The sequence below is a fragment of the Crotalus tigris genome, unplaced genomic scaffold (genome assembly GCF_016545835.1).
Source record: "Crotalus tigris isolate CLP2741 ecotype Arizona unplaced genomic scaffold, ASM1654583v1 scf7180000024391.5723578, whole genome shotgun sequence".
NCBI classification, from domain to species: domain Eukaryota; kingdom Metazoa; phylum Chordata; class Lepidosauria; order Squamata; family Viperidae; genus Crotalus; species Crotalus tigris.
The window spans coordinates 5347742-5364548 of record NW_024100561.1 but is presented as its reverse complement, the minus strand read 5'-3'; the positions used below and the strand labels follow the sequence as shown (position 1 = coordinate 5364548).

Sequence of the window (16807 nt, the reverse complement as noted above, 5' to 3'; positions counted from 1 at the left end):
CTTCATTTTTGTTCCAATTTATTCCAGATTTGTGTTCATCTCAGGACCATCCAGAAACAGATCCCTCCTTCCCTGCATGTTCTGAAATCAGCACCAGATTTGCAGGCCTTAATATGAGTCTTGTACAGCCTGCTTCTCCGCCCTGGCAGTCTCCCCCTTAGAAGGGGAAAGGAGCAAATGAATGGAATTATAATTATCTCTGGCCCATCTCATTCATAATTATTGGAACACAGAAAGCTTAAGTCATGGTAAATTCAAATGATTTAAGAATAATTTGTACATAATGAAAGATAGGTTCATGCCCAGGGGTTAATGTTTGTAATTCATTAATGGGTGGCCTCTATTAACAGATATTTAATATTTAATTTAATTTTTAATTTTTAATATTTAATTTAATATTTATTACTATCAACTTCTAAGGGATATGCCTTTTTGGTTACATAGATTTACAGTTTAAGAAACAAAGGTTCACATATCCACTTAGAAAGTTTGAAAAACAAAAGTAAATTAAATATAATTCCATAAGCACACATAATACTATAATACACCCTCATAATTATATTAACCTTTCGGGATCATCAGCTCTAATATAAACTATAGCTGTTGAAGGTGGCATTTAAGCCAAGGAACATGCAAAGGCTTGGAATGTTAGTGTTATGTAGCTTTAGTTAAATTAGTGGCTAATCAAATTTCTGTTATAAAGCAACAATCACCATTTTAGGTTTACCAATCTATTACTAATTCTATAATTATCTTGTCCGTTCTTAAATTATTTTGAAATACTGTACCTAAGTTCTAAATTATATTACTTTATAGCTATGACTTTGCTATGTAATAACTGTAGTCATTTAAACGCTAATATCCATAGTTTCTTCATTGTTTAAATTTTTTAAAATCCATACCTGTTATACTACATCAGCTGTTACAAATGTTATGCATTATTTATAAAACACATTTCACAATTTATGATCAGACTGTCACTGTAATAATTTCCTGATAATATACTTAATATACTTCCATTTCTTGAAACAACAAAAAACTTAATATGAACTCACTTCACAAGGATCTAGCCAAAAATGATCTTCATTACTGAACTAATTAAAACTAATCCACTAGTTAATTTTAGTTCTAACTTATTATTTTTGTTGATAATTCTGTCCTCTTATGCAACCTTGTAAATGTTTATTTAATTTTAACAGAAACAGTTTCATAATGCATGTGCAAATTGTGTTTTTTAAAATAAGTTTAATATTACTTGAATGAAGGACAGGCATGAAGCTAATATAGCTTTATTTAATATTTGCAAATTTATCCTTGATGTTCAAGAAATCTATCATAAAATCTGGAAATCCAGACAAAATAATGAGATGCTTGAAACACAACATGTATTTAGTATGTGAAAGAGATCATGCTGCAAATTTTATAGTTTTTATGTACATAAAATGGAAAAATAACTTTATAGCATATTTACTATAAATACGTACATACATAAAACATTCACTTACAAAGTATCTCATTCATTCCCATTTATTAAAACAGCCACATTTTAAAGTGTCAAAAATACCACATTGAAACCGTATTAACCAATTAACAGCAACACTGATAATTTCCTCACTAGCCCCTTATATTTTCATCCAGTTGTTTCTTTGCTGGTGACACAGTAATAAGTTTTATATTGCTTCACTAATGGTTGAGTGACACTGGAAGTTATAAAAATCCTTTCAGAAGTCATGGCTATAGTATTCAACAAATGCCTGTAACATTTTTTGCAAACTCCCAATAAGATATCGCAATGGTGAAATCACCACTCTGAAAGAATCCAGTTATGATAAAACTCACCAGGTATTTACATTTAGCCTTTGGTTACACTTTGCACTTGAAATCAGTGCGGAGGACTCACGTTTAGCTGGATTTTGCTTTACGGCTGATTAAATACAATTCGCTTTACAATGTTTAAAGTCCTTTTTATCATGTTTATTGTCTTAAATAAAAATAAAAAAGAATCTCAAATGAAGGCATTAAAATGTTATTCTCCAACTCTTTCCAATACAGTACTGAAAATCTGAAAGGCATGATAGAGCTTCCACTAAAACTGGTAGACATTTTGTATTAGAAACAAAGCAAAACATGAAAGAAAGGAATTTAATCCAGTTAAACAAAAGTATCCAAAGTGCAAAACCGGTGTGTCACATGTTTTTCAATTAAAGAAATCCACCGTCAAATAGAACAATCTGAAAATGAGATGAAGACAAAGGAAATTTCACAGGGACACACAAAGAAAAAACAACATTGTAATAAAGTAGTTGTGCTTATAACAGCAAGTAACAACATTGCAATAAAGTAGTTGTGCTTATAACAGCAAGTACTGTAAATTACTTTGACAACACACAAAGTTTGTATTACAAACCGAAGGTCTAATATAAAGGTAAATTCTCCCAATCTGTAACAAAAAAAGGGAGAGGAGGAGAATGGGGCTGCATTAATGGATCATTTGGCAAAAGCTGATAGCTGACTCCCAACATATACAGAGGGTACGTCAAGAGTGATATACAGAATTGTTGTCCAGTAATGTTAACAAGGTGAAAGCTGTGAATAAGAAGTATGTATCTTAACAGTAGAAGTTTCCAGACAAAATACTTATAGGAGTTTAACATCCTCCCCATTTCATTTGATCTTGATCTTCAACACAGGTAGGATCGTGTCTGGTACAACAAATAGTAGACTAACCACGTTGCATTTGGAGAAAAGAAGTGGTAGAACTGAATGCAGCCCAAACTCCATTCCTCTGCCCATGTGGGATTCACATTATAAGTCAGTGTCAAATACTAACATTGCTCTCACGGCATGACAATTAACTCTCAGGAAATGAAAAGGAAAATATTACTACAGAGTTCATGCAGGCAGTTATGAATTAAACAGCATCTGCACGGGACTCCCCCCCCCAAATTCATAAACTTCCTTGAAGTTTTTAAAATTACTTTTCTTCTTGCAAAATGAATGTTTCCTACATCTTCTGTCCGGAAGAGGCACACGTTGGACTAACATGCTGCAGTGCCACACCACTTTCAGACTGCTGAGATTTGTAGTCAGATATGCTTTGTGCAGCAAAGCGTTTCTTCACCAGGTAGCAGATAATAACTACCAACATCACAACAGTAAAGATGACACTAACAATGATGGCAACCAATGTCCGTGGGCTGCTGCCATCCTTTGGTGGGGCAAAAGAAGGAGGTACAGATGTTGTGGGGTAAGTTTCAGTTTCACCTGAAAACTCCTCTGGTTCTTCTGTCGGCTGCCCACAGCTGTCTTGAATAAGTCCATTGGGACAGATGCATTTGTAACTGCCAGGAAGATTTATGCACTTCAGGGAACCACAGAGTCCAGACTCACACTCATTGATGTCTGTGCACACTCTCCTACCATCCAATTTCACTTCCAAGATGAAGCGTTCTGGGCAATAGCATTCGTCTACATTGTGTGGGTCACACTGTGCAACGCATTCAGTTTGGTTACAGACTCGGAGACACTTATGAGGATTTTTGGAGTCAGGAATATATCCCTCAAAACACGTGCATTTGTACTCTCTGCCAACAAGGTTGCAGTCGTGTTCACACGTTAAATCAAAGCACGGCCATTTTTCTGGGAGGCATTTGCCCTGCACTAGATCGTAGCCTTGCCAGCAGCGACACTCAAATGCGCCCTGGGTGTTAACGCACTCCTGCTCACAAAGCCCTGGTGTGGCCTGGCAGTCATCAACGTCCAAGCAGCTCTTGTCATCGGAATCCAGCTTATAACCCTCAAAGCACATACAGACTCCAGAGTCACCCTGAGGCTCACAATACTGCTGGCATCCTAAACCGGCACACGGGGACCAGCAGCTCCGCTGGTCCTCCAGCAACGTCTTGCCTTCCAGGCAGGCGCAGTGGGGTCTCCCTTGCTCGTCCAAATTACACTGATCGTCACAGCCCCCATTTTGCAACTGGCAATCCCAGGCGCCGGGCGCGGCCGAACCCCATTCGAAAGACCCGTTGCTGCCCTGCGCGCGGCACTCCAGAACGGCCCCCAACCCCAGCACCTCCGCCGTAGTGCCCGGAGGAGAGGCCACCAGATCGCTCTCTCGGGCGCCGAAGGGCGTGAGGTAAGTGACCGCGAAGGCGGCCGGCAGGGGCCCGCAGGTCCCGTTCGGATAGTTGTACTCGCAGAGGACGGCTTCGGCGGAGGCGTCGCAGGCGCGCTCCTGCCACCTCAGTTGGCTAGTCACCACCACGCACGTGGGGCCGCAGGTGGGCACTTTTGCGCCGGACCCGTTCCTCTCCCAAGCCTCGAAGTCCGTCCGCTCGTCGCCGGTCACCCACTGAAATCCCCGCAGGCGTTTCGCCGGCTCGACGCAGCGGTGGCCGGGCAGGCGCAAGCCTAGCCACGCGCTGCCGGGACCGTCGCGCGGCAGCAGCAGCGCTATGGCCTCCGCCGCCACCGTGGAGCGGACCGTCATGAGGTGCCCGCCGCCTGCCTCGCACACGCCGCCCGCCTCGGCGAAACTCGTAGAAATCCCGAATAAACCGAAGCAGGCGGAGCCCAGGCACTGCGCGCCTAAGGGGATCGGCGCTGGAGACGGCGAGGGCGACGCCAGGCCCGTTCTCAGACTGCCCATCGCCACTAAGAGAAACCACATGTTAGCGGGCGATTGCGGTGAAACCTCTTCGAGTGCAACTTGGGTGCCCCCGTCGTGGCTTCCCGTTCAGGCGGTGGCAGCATTTATAGCGCCTTCCATGCGAGGGGAGGAGGGGAGAAAACCGGGAGAAATAAGGGAAGCACCGCCCGCCCGCCCAGCAGGAGATCTCCCACTGGCGCAGAGTCAGAGTTTCACACACTCACTCGCAGCTGGATGCGAGAGCTGAGAAGGGAAGCCAGCCGGCCCCGCCCTCATTTCCTCGACTATTGGCGCAGGAAATTGAGGCTTCCACCCGATCCTTCTCAGTCCTGAGAAGTGGCTGCTGTGAGCAGCCAAACTCTAGATAGCGTCCGCAAAGTTAGCTAGTTTTCTTTTTGCTCTTTAGTTGGCTCTCCATTTCTAAACTAGCATCTGGCCGCTAATTGCGAGTGACTGCATGGATTTTGTCTTCAAGAAACCTGGCACCAGTTTGCAACCTCTGCCCTTTAAATGTCCTGGTGGTGTGGAGATGCTTCCCTGGGTGAGGCATTTGCTCAGTTCTGGCATGTTCTCTGTGGTTGCTGCTGCTTCCAAAAGAAAGGAAAGTTTCCTGAGGGTTTTTGATGTGGAGCGTGGAAGATGTCCAATAAACTTTGGTGTTCAAAATGGAAAAAGCCAGTAGCTGAAAGATACATGCCCATAAAGCATTGTAGGTGCCTTGGTCTTAACAGTACTATAAATCCTGGAAAATCTTGCAGTGGCAACAAAGGAACTGGCAAAAAAAAAAACTCTGTTTATTCTGCATTCAAATTTATTCTATAAGGGGTTGGACTGGAAGACCTCCAAGGTCCCTTCCAGCTCTGTTCTGATCATTATTATTAAACTGTTGCTTGAACACACCAGTGAGAACACTTCCCAAAATGTTATGGCTGAAATTAAGTAGATCTTGCTTATGTATTTGATACTCCCGTGTTTATTGAGGGATCATCTCAACTGTAGAGGGTAAAGAGGTTGATTTTGGTAGAGAAAGGGAAGATCTGTTCCCAAGGCAACAAATACATAAACATTGCTTAAGCCCAAATAATAAGGAAATAAGCTTTCAGGTAGGTACCCCATAACTTACTTAAATATAAAAGAGAGAGGGGGGAAAGCACATTCAGACTTGCAAGACTGTTGCCAACCCTAGGAGGCAGACCTGACCAAGAAGACTTCACATGGGCCTAGAGCTATTTTTACAAAGATTGATCATAGTAACAGAAACTTGCAAGTCTAAATGTGCTTCCTTTCCTTCCTCTTGCATGAATTGGCAATTACATTGTGGACAATTTATCAAAATGTTTTGGAGTCCTCTGGATTAGCTCTCCGGTCTTGGCCATTAGCAGTGTTGTCTTTTGTCTTCTGAAAGAGAGAATTAACAGAGAGAATGTGCTTTTCACGAGCTAATGAGCATGTCAATAAATGGGATGATCCTATGCAAAAAAAACTCTTTCATCAGTCCCCAGCCCTTCCTGGTTAGTCAAAAAAATAGCTTTAACTTTTTTCCTAGATTGTACTAGTAGTTCACATGTAATTGAAATGGAACTGGGAATAAGTGCTGTAATGTTTCGGAGAAATCTTTTATCCAAAATTATTACTATTGATGAAAGAGAGTCCATTTGATATATGACCAGGCTAGAAACTGGGAGATCATGAGTTTAATTTCTGCCTGAGGCACCAAAAGCCATCTGGCTGATCTTGGACCTGTTGCTCTCACTCTGCCTTAGGAAAAAGCGAGGGAAAGCTACCAGCTACTCCTCTAGTTACAACCACAGTTGAGACCAAAATGTCATTTGCTAAGCAAGGTGGTTGATAAGTGAGTTGTGACCAATTTTATGACCTTTTTTGCCACGTTGTTAAGCACATCACTGCCATTGTTAAGTGAATCACATGGTCATTAAGTGAATTGGCTGGGAAGAATGTAAATGACAATCCCTTGATCCCAGAACTCGGCAACTATTATAAATACATGCTGGTTCCAAGCACTGGAATTTTGACCACATTGACTGTGAGGAGGCCGCAACAGTCATTACTGTGAGGCTCAATCATAAATCAGTTTTTTTCAATGCCATTTTAACTTTGGTCTTAAATAAATGGTTGTAACTTCAGGAATCTTGCAAACCTTCCCCACCCCCCACCCTGCGTGGACATGTCCAGGGTAGTTTCCAGAAGTCAGTGCTGACCTGACGGAGCAATGTCTGCCTACTATCTATCTACAGGTAGCCTCGACTTACAATCGTTCATTTGATCATTGTTTGAAATTATGATAGCATTGGAAAAAGTGACTGGTCCTTGCACTATGAGTGTCACAGCATCCCCATAGTCACATGATCAAAGTTTGGATGCTTAGCAACTGGTACATATTTATGTCCGAATTTCCTTAACAACTGTGTGGTTCACTTAACAACTGTGGTGATTTAATGACTATAGCAAAAAAGGTCATTGATGTCCACAGGTCATAAAAGGGCCATAGTTCCCCACTCCTGTCATACCGTGACCTTTCGCAGCTACAACAGTGATGAAATGTAGGTTTGTGACTAATGCCCACATTTAGGACCTTCCTATGTCTGCAAAGCAAAGGAAAGCTGAAGTAAGTTCATGTGCACACAGTTTCACGTAGCAACTACTTCACTTAGTGACTGAACTTCCAGTCCCAATTTTAGTCACTAAATGAAGACAGTCTGTAATAGAAATTCCTCTATTAATATGTCTCCTCCCGCCCTTCTTAGTAGAAAAGAACCTGATTTCAAGGAACACGATTAGCATTGCATGTAATAAGATTCTTAGAAGCAAGTCATGCTTTTCAGCTGAATACTGTGTGTTTGCTGTGGTTATATACTGGTACAATACTTGTGTTTGGTATTAGTACATAAAAGGGTAATAAAATAAATTTCCTTTCTGAAATTTACGTGTTAGGAGACGGTCTGAATGATGAAATTGCATTAGGGGGAATCCAGTTGAAGTCATGGGTGGCTTTGGCGGACATGAACTGTTTGCTGTAGAATTAGACCGCATGCATTTGCAAGCCCCTCTGAGGTAAAAACATGCTTTTGATTGTCAGGCCTTTTGCAGCATCAGCAGAGAAAGAATTCAGACTCTTATTACATTTGCCCTCTGTCCCCTTTTATGCAATAGCAGGGGAGTGTGCTTTTATTGTTCAAGACATGATATATCCAGTGATTATACAGTGCTTTCCCCATGACTGAAGTGATAGCTACGGATGAAGACTTCCTTCGTCACTTTAAATATATTTGGCAAGAAAAAGGGATGATGTTGCAGATGAATTTCAAAGATTGGGAAACCCCCTCCTCCAAGGTGAGATAGTTGGAGTGATAGAACAGCTGCAAACATTGCAAGAAGTGAAAAGTTTAAGGAACAAACAACAAACTAAGGAACTGCCATCCGATCAGAACAATAACTTTCTGTTTTGAGACAATGCTCTAAAACAGGCTTTATGACTTGTGGACCAACTCCAGGCACGCTGGCTGAGGAATTTTGGGAGCTGAAGTCCACAGGTCATAAAAGGGCCAAATTTGAAGACCCTTGCTCTAAAATGAAATGGATGACAGTGCCTCACCTGAGGTCTTTTTTAAACAGCATTTCCAGTTCAGGCTGGTAAGGGAGCTACTTTCAGAAGAAAAAGATACGCTCCAAGAGATAATGCGTGATAAGATATTTTGTTGGGCTTCTAGTGGAAAGATTCCAATTTGATAATATAAACTACTGAATATCCTTTTGCAACTCACTTTTGCTAAGTATCATAATTTATCTGGCTTTAGCCTTACAGTGTTGCATGAAACCCAGCATCTTAGTTTGAAGTTACTTACTCAAGCACATAAGAAATGTCTAGTTTAGCTAGGCTTGTTGATTTTGTTTGAAATTATGTTTGTGTAAGATTGTTGCCTACCTGTTTTTTCCCCTTATTTCCTTTTTTGCAGTGAACGTTTTGTAGCAAGAGATTTCTTTGTTTCTTTCATTAGGAATTTCTCCATTAAAACCACTTGCAATACTACACAACTACCCCTTTTGTTTCAGAATTGGCGAATGTTTTGATAAGTTTTGTATTTTTAAGCTTTTTGTTTTCCCTAGATTGAGTAGAAGGAAGACATCTTTAGAGAAGAGCTAAACAATCCTTGGGAAGTCTCTCAGGGAGAATTGATTGCTCCTGGTTTCTAACTATAACCCTAGACCCACCATTGCCTTCTGAAATGAGACAGGGGGGACCTGCCAGAAGAAGGTTGGGTGGAGATAAAGGGCTGAAAAGTAAGCTCCCCCAGATACTTGTGTATTCATGTGGTCACTGGCACAGCAGAAGATATACACTGTGAGGATATAAGATGTAGACGACGTAGTGGAACCTTGGAGGTTAGAAATTGGGGGCAGAGCTTTACACTCCTTTAAAGTCTTATTTTATTAAGTATGTAATTTTATTGTTTTCACTCAGCACATGATGAAGCTATCAGTGACAATGAGGAGGAATTCCTGTCATGAGGAATATTCAGATAGGTTAATAATGTTTGCACCAAGAGAAGGGGATTACGATGGCCCTTCCCAAGTCTGATGAAACCAACTGTTGGAGGCTAAGCGTGGAAAGATTAACTTCCTTATCTTCCCTTTAAAAAAACTCAGTTAATCAACTGGCTATAATATCTTGCAAAACAGTTTAATTCAACTGTTAAGAATGAGACACTGAGAGATGATGCGGAAGTAAAAGCAAGTATTTTTCTCCCAAAATTTCTACCTTTCCAAAATGTTGGGAAAGAAGTGCAAGGATCACTTTGATTTTCTTACTGTTTTTTCTCTTTAAAAATACTTTTTTGGTATAAAGCAGGGGTTCTCAACCTTGGCAACTTTAAGACTTGTGGACTTCAACTCCCAGAATTCCTCAGCCAGCAAAGCTGGCTGAGGAATTCTGAGAGTTGAAGTCCACAAGTCTTAAAGTTGCCAAGGTTGAGAACCCCTGGTATAAAGGAAGAAAGAGGTGGGGGATATAAAATAAAAAAAAAACAGTAAAAAACAATCCAGTTTTTAAATAGAGCATTAAATCTAGAATAAATGGAATAATATTGATCAGTTTTTTAATTATATTGATGGAGAAAGTATGTATGAGGCGGGAACCAATGATGTCAGTCCTAGGTTGTAAGCCTGGATTGGCCATATGCTCAGTAGATATATTATTCTTCATATCAATAAATTCAAACATTTTGGTACATAATTTATATGATATTATATTTTTATAATATATTAACAAGCTTACCATTATTTTATCAAAATAAAAAAAAATAAAATTTACAAAGTTGTTGTAAATAACAATATTCATCATAGTAATTCTCTTTAATTGTTTATAAAAATATTTGGAATCAACCAAGCAATTTTAGTGCTGATTGTAATTCAAAAGTTTTAGATGCCGCTAATGCATGTGACGGGGGGGGGGGGGGTCATGATGGCTGAGCAGTTAAGATGCTGAGCATGTCGACCAAAAAGTCAGGAGGTCAAGACCAAGTGCCGCACGATGCAGTGAACTTCCATTATTAGCCCCAACTACCAGTTTGAAAACAAGTAAATGCAAGTAGATAAATAGGTACCACTTTGATGAGAAGGTAATAGTGTTCTGTGCGCCTTAGTGTATACTCATGCTGGCCATATAACCATGAAAGCGTCTTTGGACAACTCTTCGGCTGTGAGAATTGGACACAACTGGCAGGGGAAACCTTTAGTTTTTTAACGCATGTGGACTTTGTAATTGAAAAATGTTTTTAATTGCCTGCAGTTTTCAACAACTTGTTAAAAGTTTGATTGACGGTGGTTCTCAACGTTTGTGTGACGGCGACCCCCGTCACACAAACGTTCTGCGCATGTGCGGCACCGCCCCTATGTGTGGCGCGCATGCGCGGCACCACCCCCATGTGTGGCGCGCATGCGCGGCACCGCCCCCATGTGCGGCGTGCATGCGCGGCGGTGCCCCCTGAGGGGGGGAAATGGCGGATCGCCTTCTTTGGCGACCCCCGAAAAATGGTCGATCGACCCCAAATGGGGTCGCGACCCATAGGTTGAGAACCGCTGGTCTAAAATATTAATAACACTATTAACCCATCAATCCCTTCCAAAAAGCTTTACCTGAAATTTTCAAACTGTCCCCAGTATGCTGTTACTGAGAATATCAAATCAAATCTTTTATGAATTTATTACAGTCACAGACCAATATATGCTGACAGTATGCATCCCAAAGGTGCTTTTTCAAAAGGCAACTGGAATTTGTTTTTCCTTGAAGATGTTTCACTTCTTTTCCAAGAAGCTTCTTCAGTTCTGATTGAATGGTGAAGCATGGAAGGATTCCTCTCTGTCCAAATTTGAAGAGGGCAAAGTCCACATTCTGGACAGAGAGGACTGCTGGGTTGAAAGAGGGGTCAAAGAGGCCATCTGTGTTAAGATTGAACAGCCCTCTCTCAACAGAGGGGGGGGGGATACTACACCCCCTATCTCCTGTTTACAACACATCCTTTCAGCAATTCCCCAGAAGGTTCCACATCCATTTGCACTATTCAGGCGACTCACAGATAAACCGCCGAGTGGTCTCAATGACTCTCAGAAAGAGTGCTAACGACCAGACGGCAACAAGGAATATAAATCCTTCCATTCTCCACCAATCAGTCTGTACTGGAGAAACTTCTTGGAAGAGATACGAAAAGTCTTCAAGGAGAAACAAAGAAGGTTCAGTTGCCTTTTGAAAATGCACCTTTGGGATAATCATGGCCTGGCTGACTGAGAATCTCCATAAACATTTGACAGAATGAATATTCTGAGGATAAATCTGTCAAACTTTGAATTCAACACTCCCTCTTCTGTCCTCCCTGCTGAAGCATTTTAGGTAAACAAGATTCAAAAGTTCTTATTTAAACAGGCAAAGTACTATAATACTGTTTAAATACAGAAACTAGGGTAAGAGCAAGTGGGTTGGAGCCATCCATCCTGTCTCAGATAAGTAAACATCTGCTTCCATTCCCCTGAGCTCAGACATCACCCCATCCAACTATAGTTTTTAGTATTAGGATAACAGAGTTATCCATTTAGTACGTACATAATGGTGTCTTGATGATTAGAATGTAAAATACAAAATAACAATTTCTTTTTTTAATATATGTTTTGTTCTTGGTCTAGAAACCTATCTGGACTCCTGTAGAACATGTAAAACACTGGGGACAACAAGGTTCTCCATCTGGTTATTGTCTTTCTATATTCTCATTTCTATATCTTTTCATAGAGCAGTGGTTCTCAACCTGTGGGTCGGGACCCCATTTGGGGTTGAACGACCATTTCACGGGGATCGCCAAACAACGCAGTCTGCCATTTTTTCCCCTTTTCCTTAGCTGTGCTACTCCCTTTTATTCTATTGGCTTTTGAAAGCCAATAGAATAGACTCTCTTGAATAGAGTCCAATTCTATTGGCTTTCAAAAGCCAATAGGAATTGTCCAGGCTGTCTCTGCCCTGCTGAGCCCGCCAAAAGTCCCGTTCTGCAAACTGTGCTGCACCAGTTGAGTAGTCCTCAACTTATGACCGGTTGAGTAGTCCTCGACTTACGACCGGTTGGGGGTCGCGGCATTAAAAAGGTTGAGAACCACTGTCATAGAGGAACTTCAGAACAAACTGTTGAATATGCCGCAATTTCCTTTTCCCATAATATGTATTGTATTAAGCTACATGTATTATATTTGGCTACCTAGATTTATCTGAAGAGGCAATGGGCATGATTAAATGCATTAAATTTTGAAGGATGAGATTTAAAAAAATTATATTTAACTGCACTTTTATAACCATGTTATAAAAAGCTCAGCTTCCCAGAGCCAACCAAATAGTTTCCTTGATCAAAATATAGAAGTGATTTTCCCTTTCCTTCTCCTCCTTTTCCAACTTCCCAGCCTCCACTCCAGTATGTCATGGGGAGATCTCCCATACAAAAGCCAAGAGAGCTTTAGCTTTGGGGGGGGAGCAACTGAGGTGGGTGAGGTACTGTAACCCGGTTGGGAAGAGATTAGAATAGGATGATGAGTTCATGTAGTCCTTGACTTATGACCACAACTGAGCTCAACATTTCTGTTGTTAAGTGAGACAGTTGTTAAATGGGTTTTTCCCCATTTTATGATCTTTCTTGCCACAGCTGTTGAATCATTGCAGTTATTAAGTTGATAACACAGTTGTTAAGTGAATCTGGTTTCCTTGTTGAGTTTGCTTGTCAGAAAGTCACAAAATGTGATCACATGGACCCCCGGACACTGCAACCATTATAACTACGAACCAGTTGCCAAGCATTTGAATTTTGATCATATGACTGCAGGGATGCTGCCGTGGTCGTAAGCGTGAAAAACGGTCATAAAGCCACTTTTTTTCAGTGCCCTTGTAACTTCAAATGGTCACTAAACGAACGGCTGAAAGTCGAGGATTACTTGTATAGCATTTTGCTCATTACAATAAAAAAAGGATGTTCTTGAACTTGCAAATTGTTTGCATGGAACTCACCAGAATTTTGTCTAGAAATACTTAGCGCATTTGCATCCATGGACTCAGTGAAAAGTATCATAAATCTGATGATTGCAAAATACAGTGTGGGGTTCCTTGATGTCTGTACATATGATCTCCCGGAAACCTTTTCATTAGTGTTATTCCAGGGGAAAATACCTTTAAATTTTTCATCATTTCATAGTGGCATTATATGGAAATTAAGTATGTCTAAATTCGTGTTCTGACACTGCGTAAAACAGACATTAATAGTGAGCAGCTGATTGCCAGATGTTGACTCCCAAGTATCTTGTTTCTGTTATAACCTTCTGTAAGACATACACATAATTAACTCATGAAAAGGATATATAATAAATTGCCAGAACAATAATTCAATACACAGCTAGGTGTATTACACTTTAATACCTGATACTTGAGCAGAAACAAACTGCAAACCAGAAAAGAGGATTTAGTGGGATACATTAGACATTTCTTAAGGATTTTTTTTTCGTACAATTCTAGGTTACTAATCATATGAATGATGTTGCTGGCAAATGCCATCTCAGGAACTGTAATTTTTTTTTTATTGAAAATTTTTAGATATTTTTACAAAAAGAAAAAAAAAACAAAAAAAAAAACAACCCTAACCCACCCACCCCAACCCTCCCTCTCCATCCCCCCCAACCTTCCCAGAGCTGAATATAGGCTTAATTAAAATTTTTAAAAATCTTAAAAAAATTGAAAAAGTATAAATCATAAATATATCTAAATACCTTACATAAACAATTTATAAAATAATTAACAATAAAATATATGTAAAAAAAAAGGCAGGAACTGTAATTTTATGAGGCAAATCCAAATTTCTAATTCATGGATGGGATGTTTTTTTCCTGTTCTGAATTTCATAATGTGCAATCGATGCATAGTTGAAGGAAACTGTAAATTATACGAGATTGGATTATGTTGAATCAACTTCAATATTTCAGGCCAGATCTTTCAGCCCATTTGCTCCAGATGTAATGGCTTAAAACCCATTATTGTCAGCCTGCTAGCATATTGGTGGCTCAGTCTGATGAGATTGTAGTTAAACACATCTGGTGGACATCAGATAGGTGTGGTTAGACTTGCCTAACACTGTCTGCTACCACACTACCACTCATCAAGATTGCCTAACAATGTCTGCAGCTATACCGCTACGCATCAGGATTTTCAGCAGGAATGTTTTTATCAGTCCCAGTACTTGGAAAACCTAGCTGAAAATCCTAGGCATTGAACCCTGGACTTATTGCAGACAAAGCATGTATTTTTTACTAATGGATTGTTTATAATGTTATCTGTTCCATTGGTTTTAGGAAGTATATCTTTATTGCTGAAGCTTCAAGGTGACTAACAACTGCAAATACAACAAAAGAACAACAAATAAGATCAACAAAAGAAAACGTAGGACACAACGTACACACAGCTGAAGGTTAGTTAAAATTCAGAATAAGAAGGACTTCACCTATGTTAAAGACATTTTATTGAATGTTGTATGGGTGACTTACCAATCTAATAGTAAAATACATATAGTAACTAATGTGAAACAATTGAGAATGTGATATTTTAAACTGAATCACTAAAGTTAGTTAAAAGTGTTAAAAGGCTAAAAGCCAAGAAAACTGCAAAAAAAAAGGAGCTTGTTCTAGCACAGTGGTTTTCAACCTTTTTAATGCCGCGACCCCTAACCGGTTGTAAGTCGAGGACTACTCAACCGGTCGTAAGTCGAGGACTACTCAACTGGTGCAGCACCGTTTGCAGAATGGGACTTTTGGCGGGCTCAGCAGGGCAGAGACAGCCTGGACAATTCCTATTGGCTTTTGAAAGCCAATAGAATTAGACTCTATTCAAGAGAGTCTATTCTATTGGCTTTCAAAAGCCAATAGAATAAAAGGGAGTAGCACAGCTAAGGAAAAGGGGAAAAAAATGGTGGACTGCGTTGTTTGGCGACCCCCGTGAAATGGTTGTTCGACCCCAAATGGGTCCCAACCCACAGGTTGAGAACCACTGTTCTAGCATATAGCTATGTCACTTCATTTGGCAGGGAAATTTGGAACAATTAGTCAAAAAAGGATTACAGACACATATGGGAAAAGATAACATACAGGAAAGTTCAATACTGTTGAACACTTTAAATAACGAATATGCAGGACAAAATTTCATAGCCTGAACAGAAGCTCCTTCTTTGCAAATGGGAACGCTGCCTAGATGTTGATAATATGATGTTGCTGTGCTGTATTTCTAACGTCCCTCAGAACGCATGCATAATGTAACTTTACTCGCTTTTATAGGTCTGCTCCCATGCTTCTACAATATATTAAGTGTAATCTCTCACCACTAAAGAGCTGCTCACCTTGATCTGGCCAATGAACAGCCTGAAGAAGATGGGGGGGGGGGAAGGGAGCAACACAAGTTTAAAGAAACAATCTTAGGAAAAACAGAGGCAGAATAGTTTTTTCCGTAAAGAAGCTGTATATGTCTGTGAAGAACTTTGTGTCCCTGAATGTTGAAATACTGTTGAAAACATCTGGATAAGATTAACAGGAGTGAGAAAAAATATGTGATAGCATTGTGGGAGTTTACTATAGGTTACCTAGGAAGGAAAGGCTTTTTCTATGCTTAGGCAAGCTGGTGCAGCCTTACCTAGATGGGGAGGTCTTGCAGAAAATCTCTTGGGCCCTTGGGGCAGAGATAGCATAGTAAGAAATCCAGTTATGCTGACAGAGAGCCAATAATGCTGACTAAGACTGAATCCTCAGATCTCTAAATCAAATGAATATTTAAAAAAAAAATTCTGGCAATGATATTATTCAGGCCTTTACTAGGACTGAATTTCATCCCCTCTCCTGTTTAGTAAACCAGTTTCCATTTTTCTTTATGCTGACAGTGTTGCTATTCTGTGGCTCTACGACACCTGCATTTCATTATCAATCCAAAATGTTGGAAATCAACCACATAAAAACCAAGGTGCCACATTAACCACCCCCCACATTTGGAAAACTGACAATCTTTTCCCAGAAACTATTCTTCAAGCCTCACCCTACATGCCCAAATAGCTTGGCACGCAATAATTAGACACATAGCCTATGGGGGCAACAACTCTCTTCCTGCAGCAGGTGAACTTTTAAAACCTCAAGTGCTAAGTATGGTGCACAGTGTTGGGCTTATAAGGACACATATGCATTAGAAGCAGTGCAGTTTAAATTGATGAGATCTCAAGTCCCTGCTCTGTTGCCAAGGGATGTCTCCACCTAGAGTCTGATGCATTTCCGCCAAGGGCCCTTTGAGCATGCTGCAGGTTGAAGTATTAGCTTAAGTAAATTGTTGAGGGTGGCTCTTTAAACCAATTAGTATTGACAGATAGACATCAGTCTCATTGGAAGAAGGAAATGACCGCTAATCTGGATTACTGTGGGCTCAACCATCATTTTATTTGTGTTTGTATCCATTTGTTCTGGGGAAAATAGGAGGAGGAAGGAGTGTCATATGTTTGCCACTTTGAGTTACAAGTAGCCCTTGACTTACGACCACAGTTGAGCTTAACATTTCTGTTGAGACTGAGACAGTCGTTAAGTTAGTTTTGCTCCATG

At 40.4% G+C, this 16807-nt stretch overlaps 1 protein-coding gene across 1 annotated transcript; it reads right to left on the bottom strand.

Moving 5' to 3' along the window:
• Positions 1 to 1230: 1230 nt before the first annotated feature.
• On the bottom strand, positions 1231 to 4958 carry THBD (thrombomodulin). The gene has a single exon (XM_039329283.1). The coding sequence runs from the start codon at positions 4670 to 4672 to the stop codon at positions 3005 to 3007; it is 1668 nt and encodes a 555-aa protein (XP_039185217.1). The 5' UTR covers positions 4673 to 4958; the 3' UTR covers positions 1231 to 3004.
• Between the last annotated feature and the right edge of the window lie 11849 nt (positions 4959 to 16807).

What these genes read in the sequence shown, in the direction of transcription:
- THBD (XM_039329283.1), bottom strand. Translation starts at nt 4,672, where the DNA reads ATGTGGTTTCTCTTAGTGGCGATGGGCAGTCTGAGAACGGGCCTGGCG.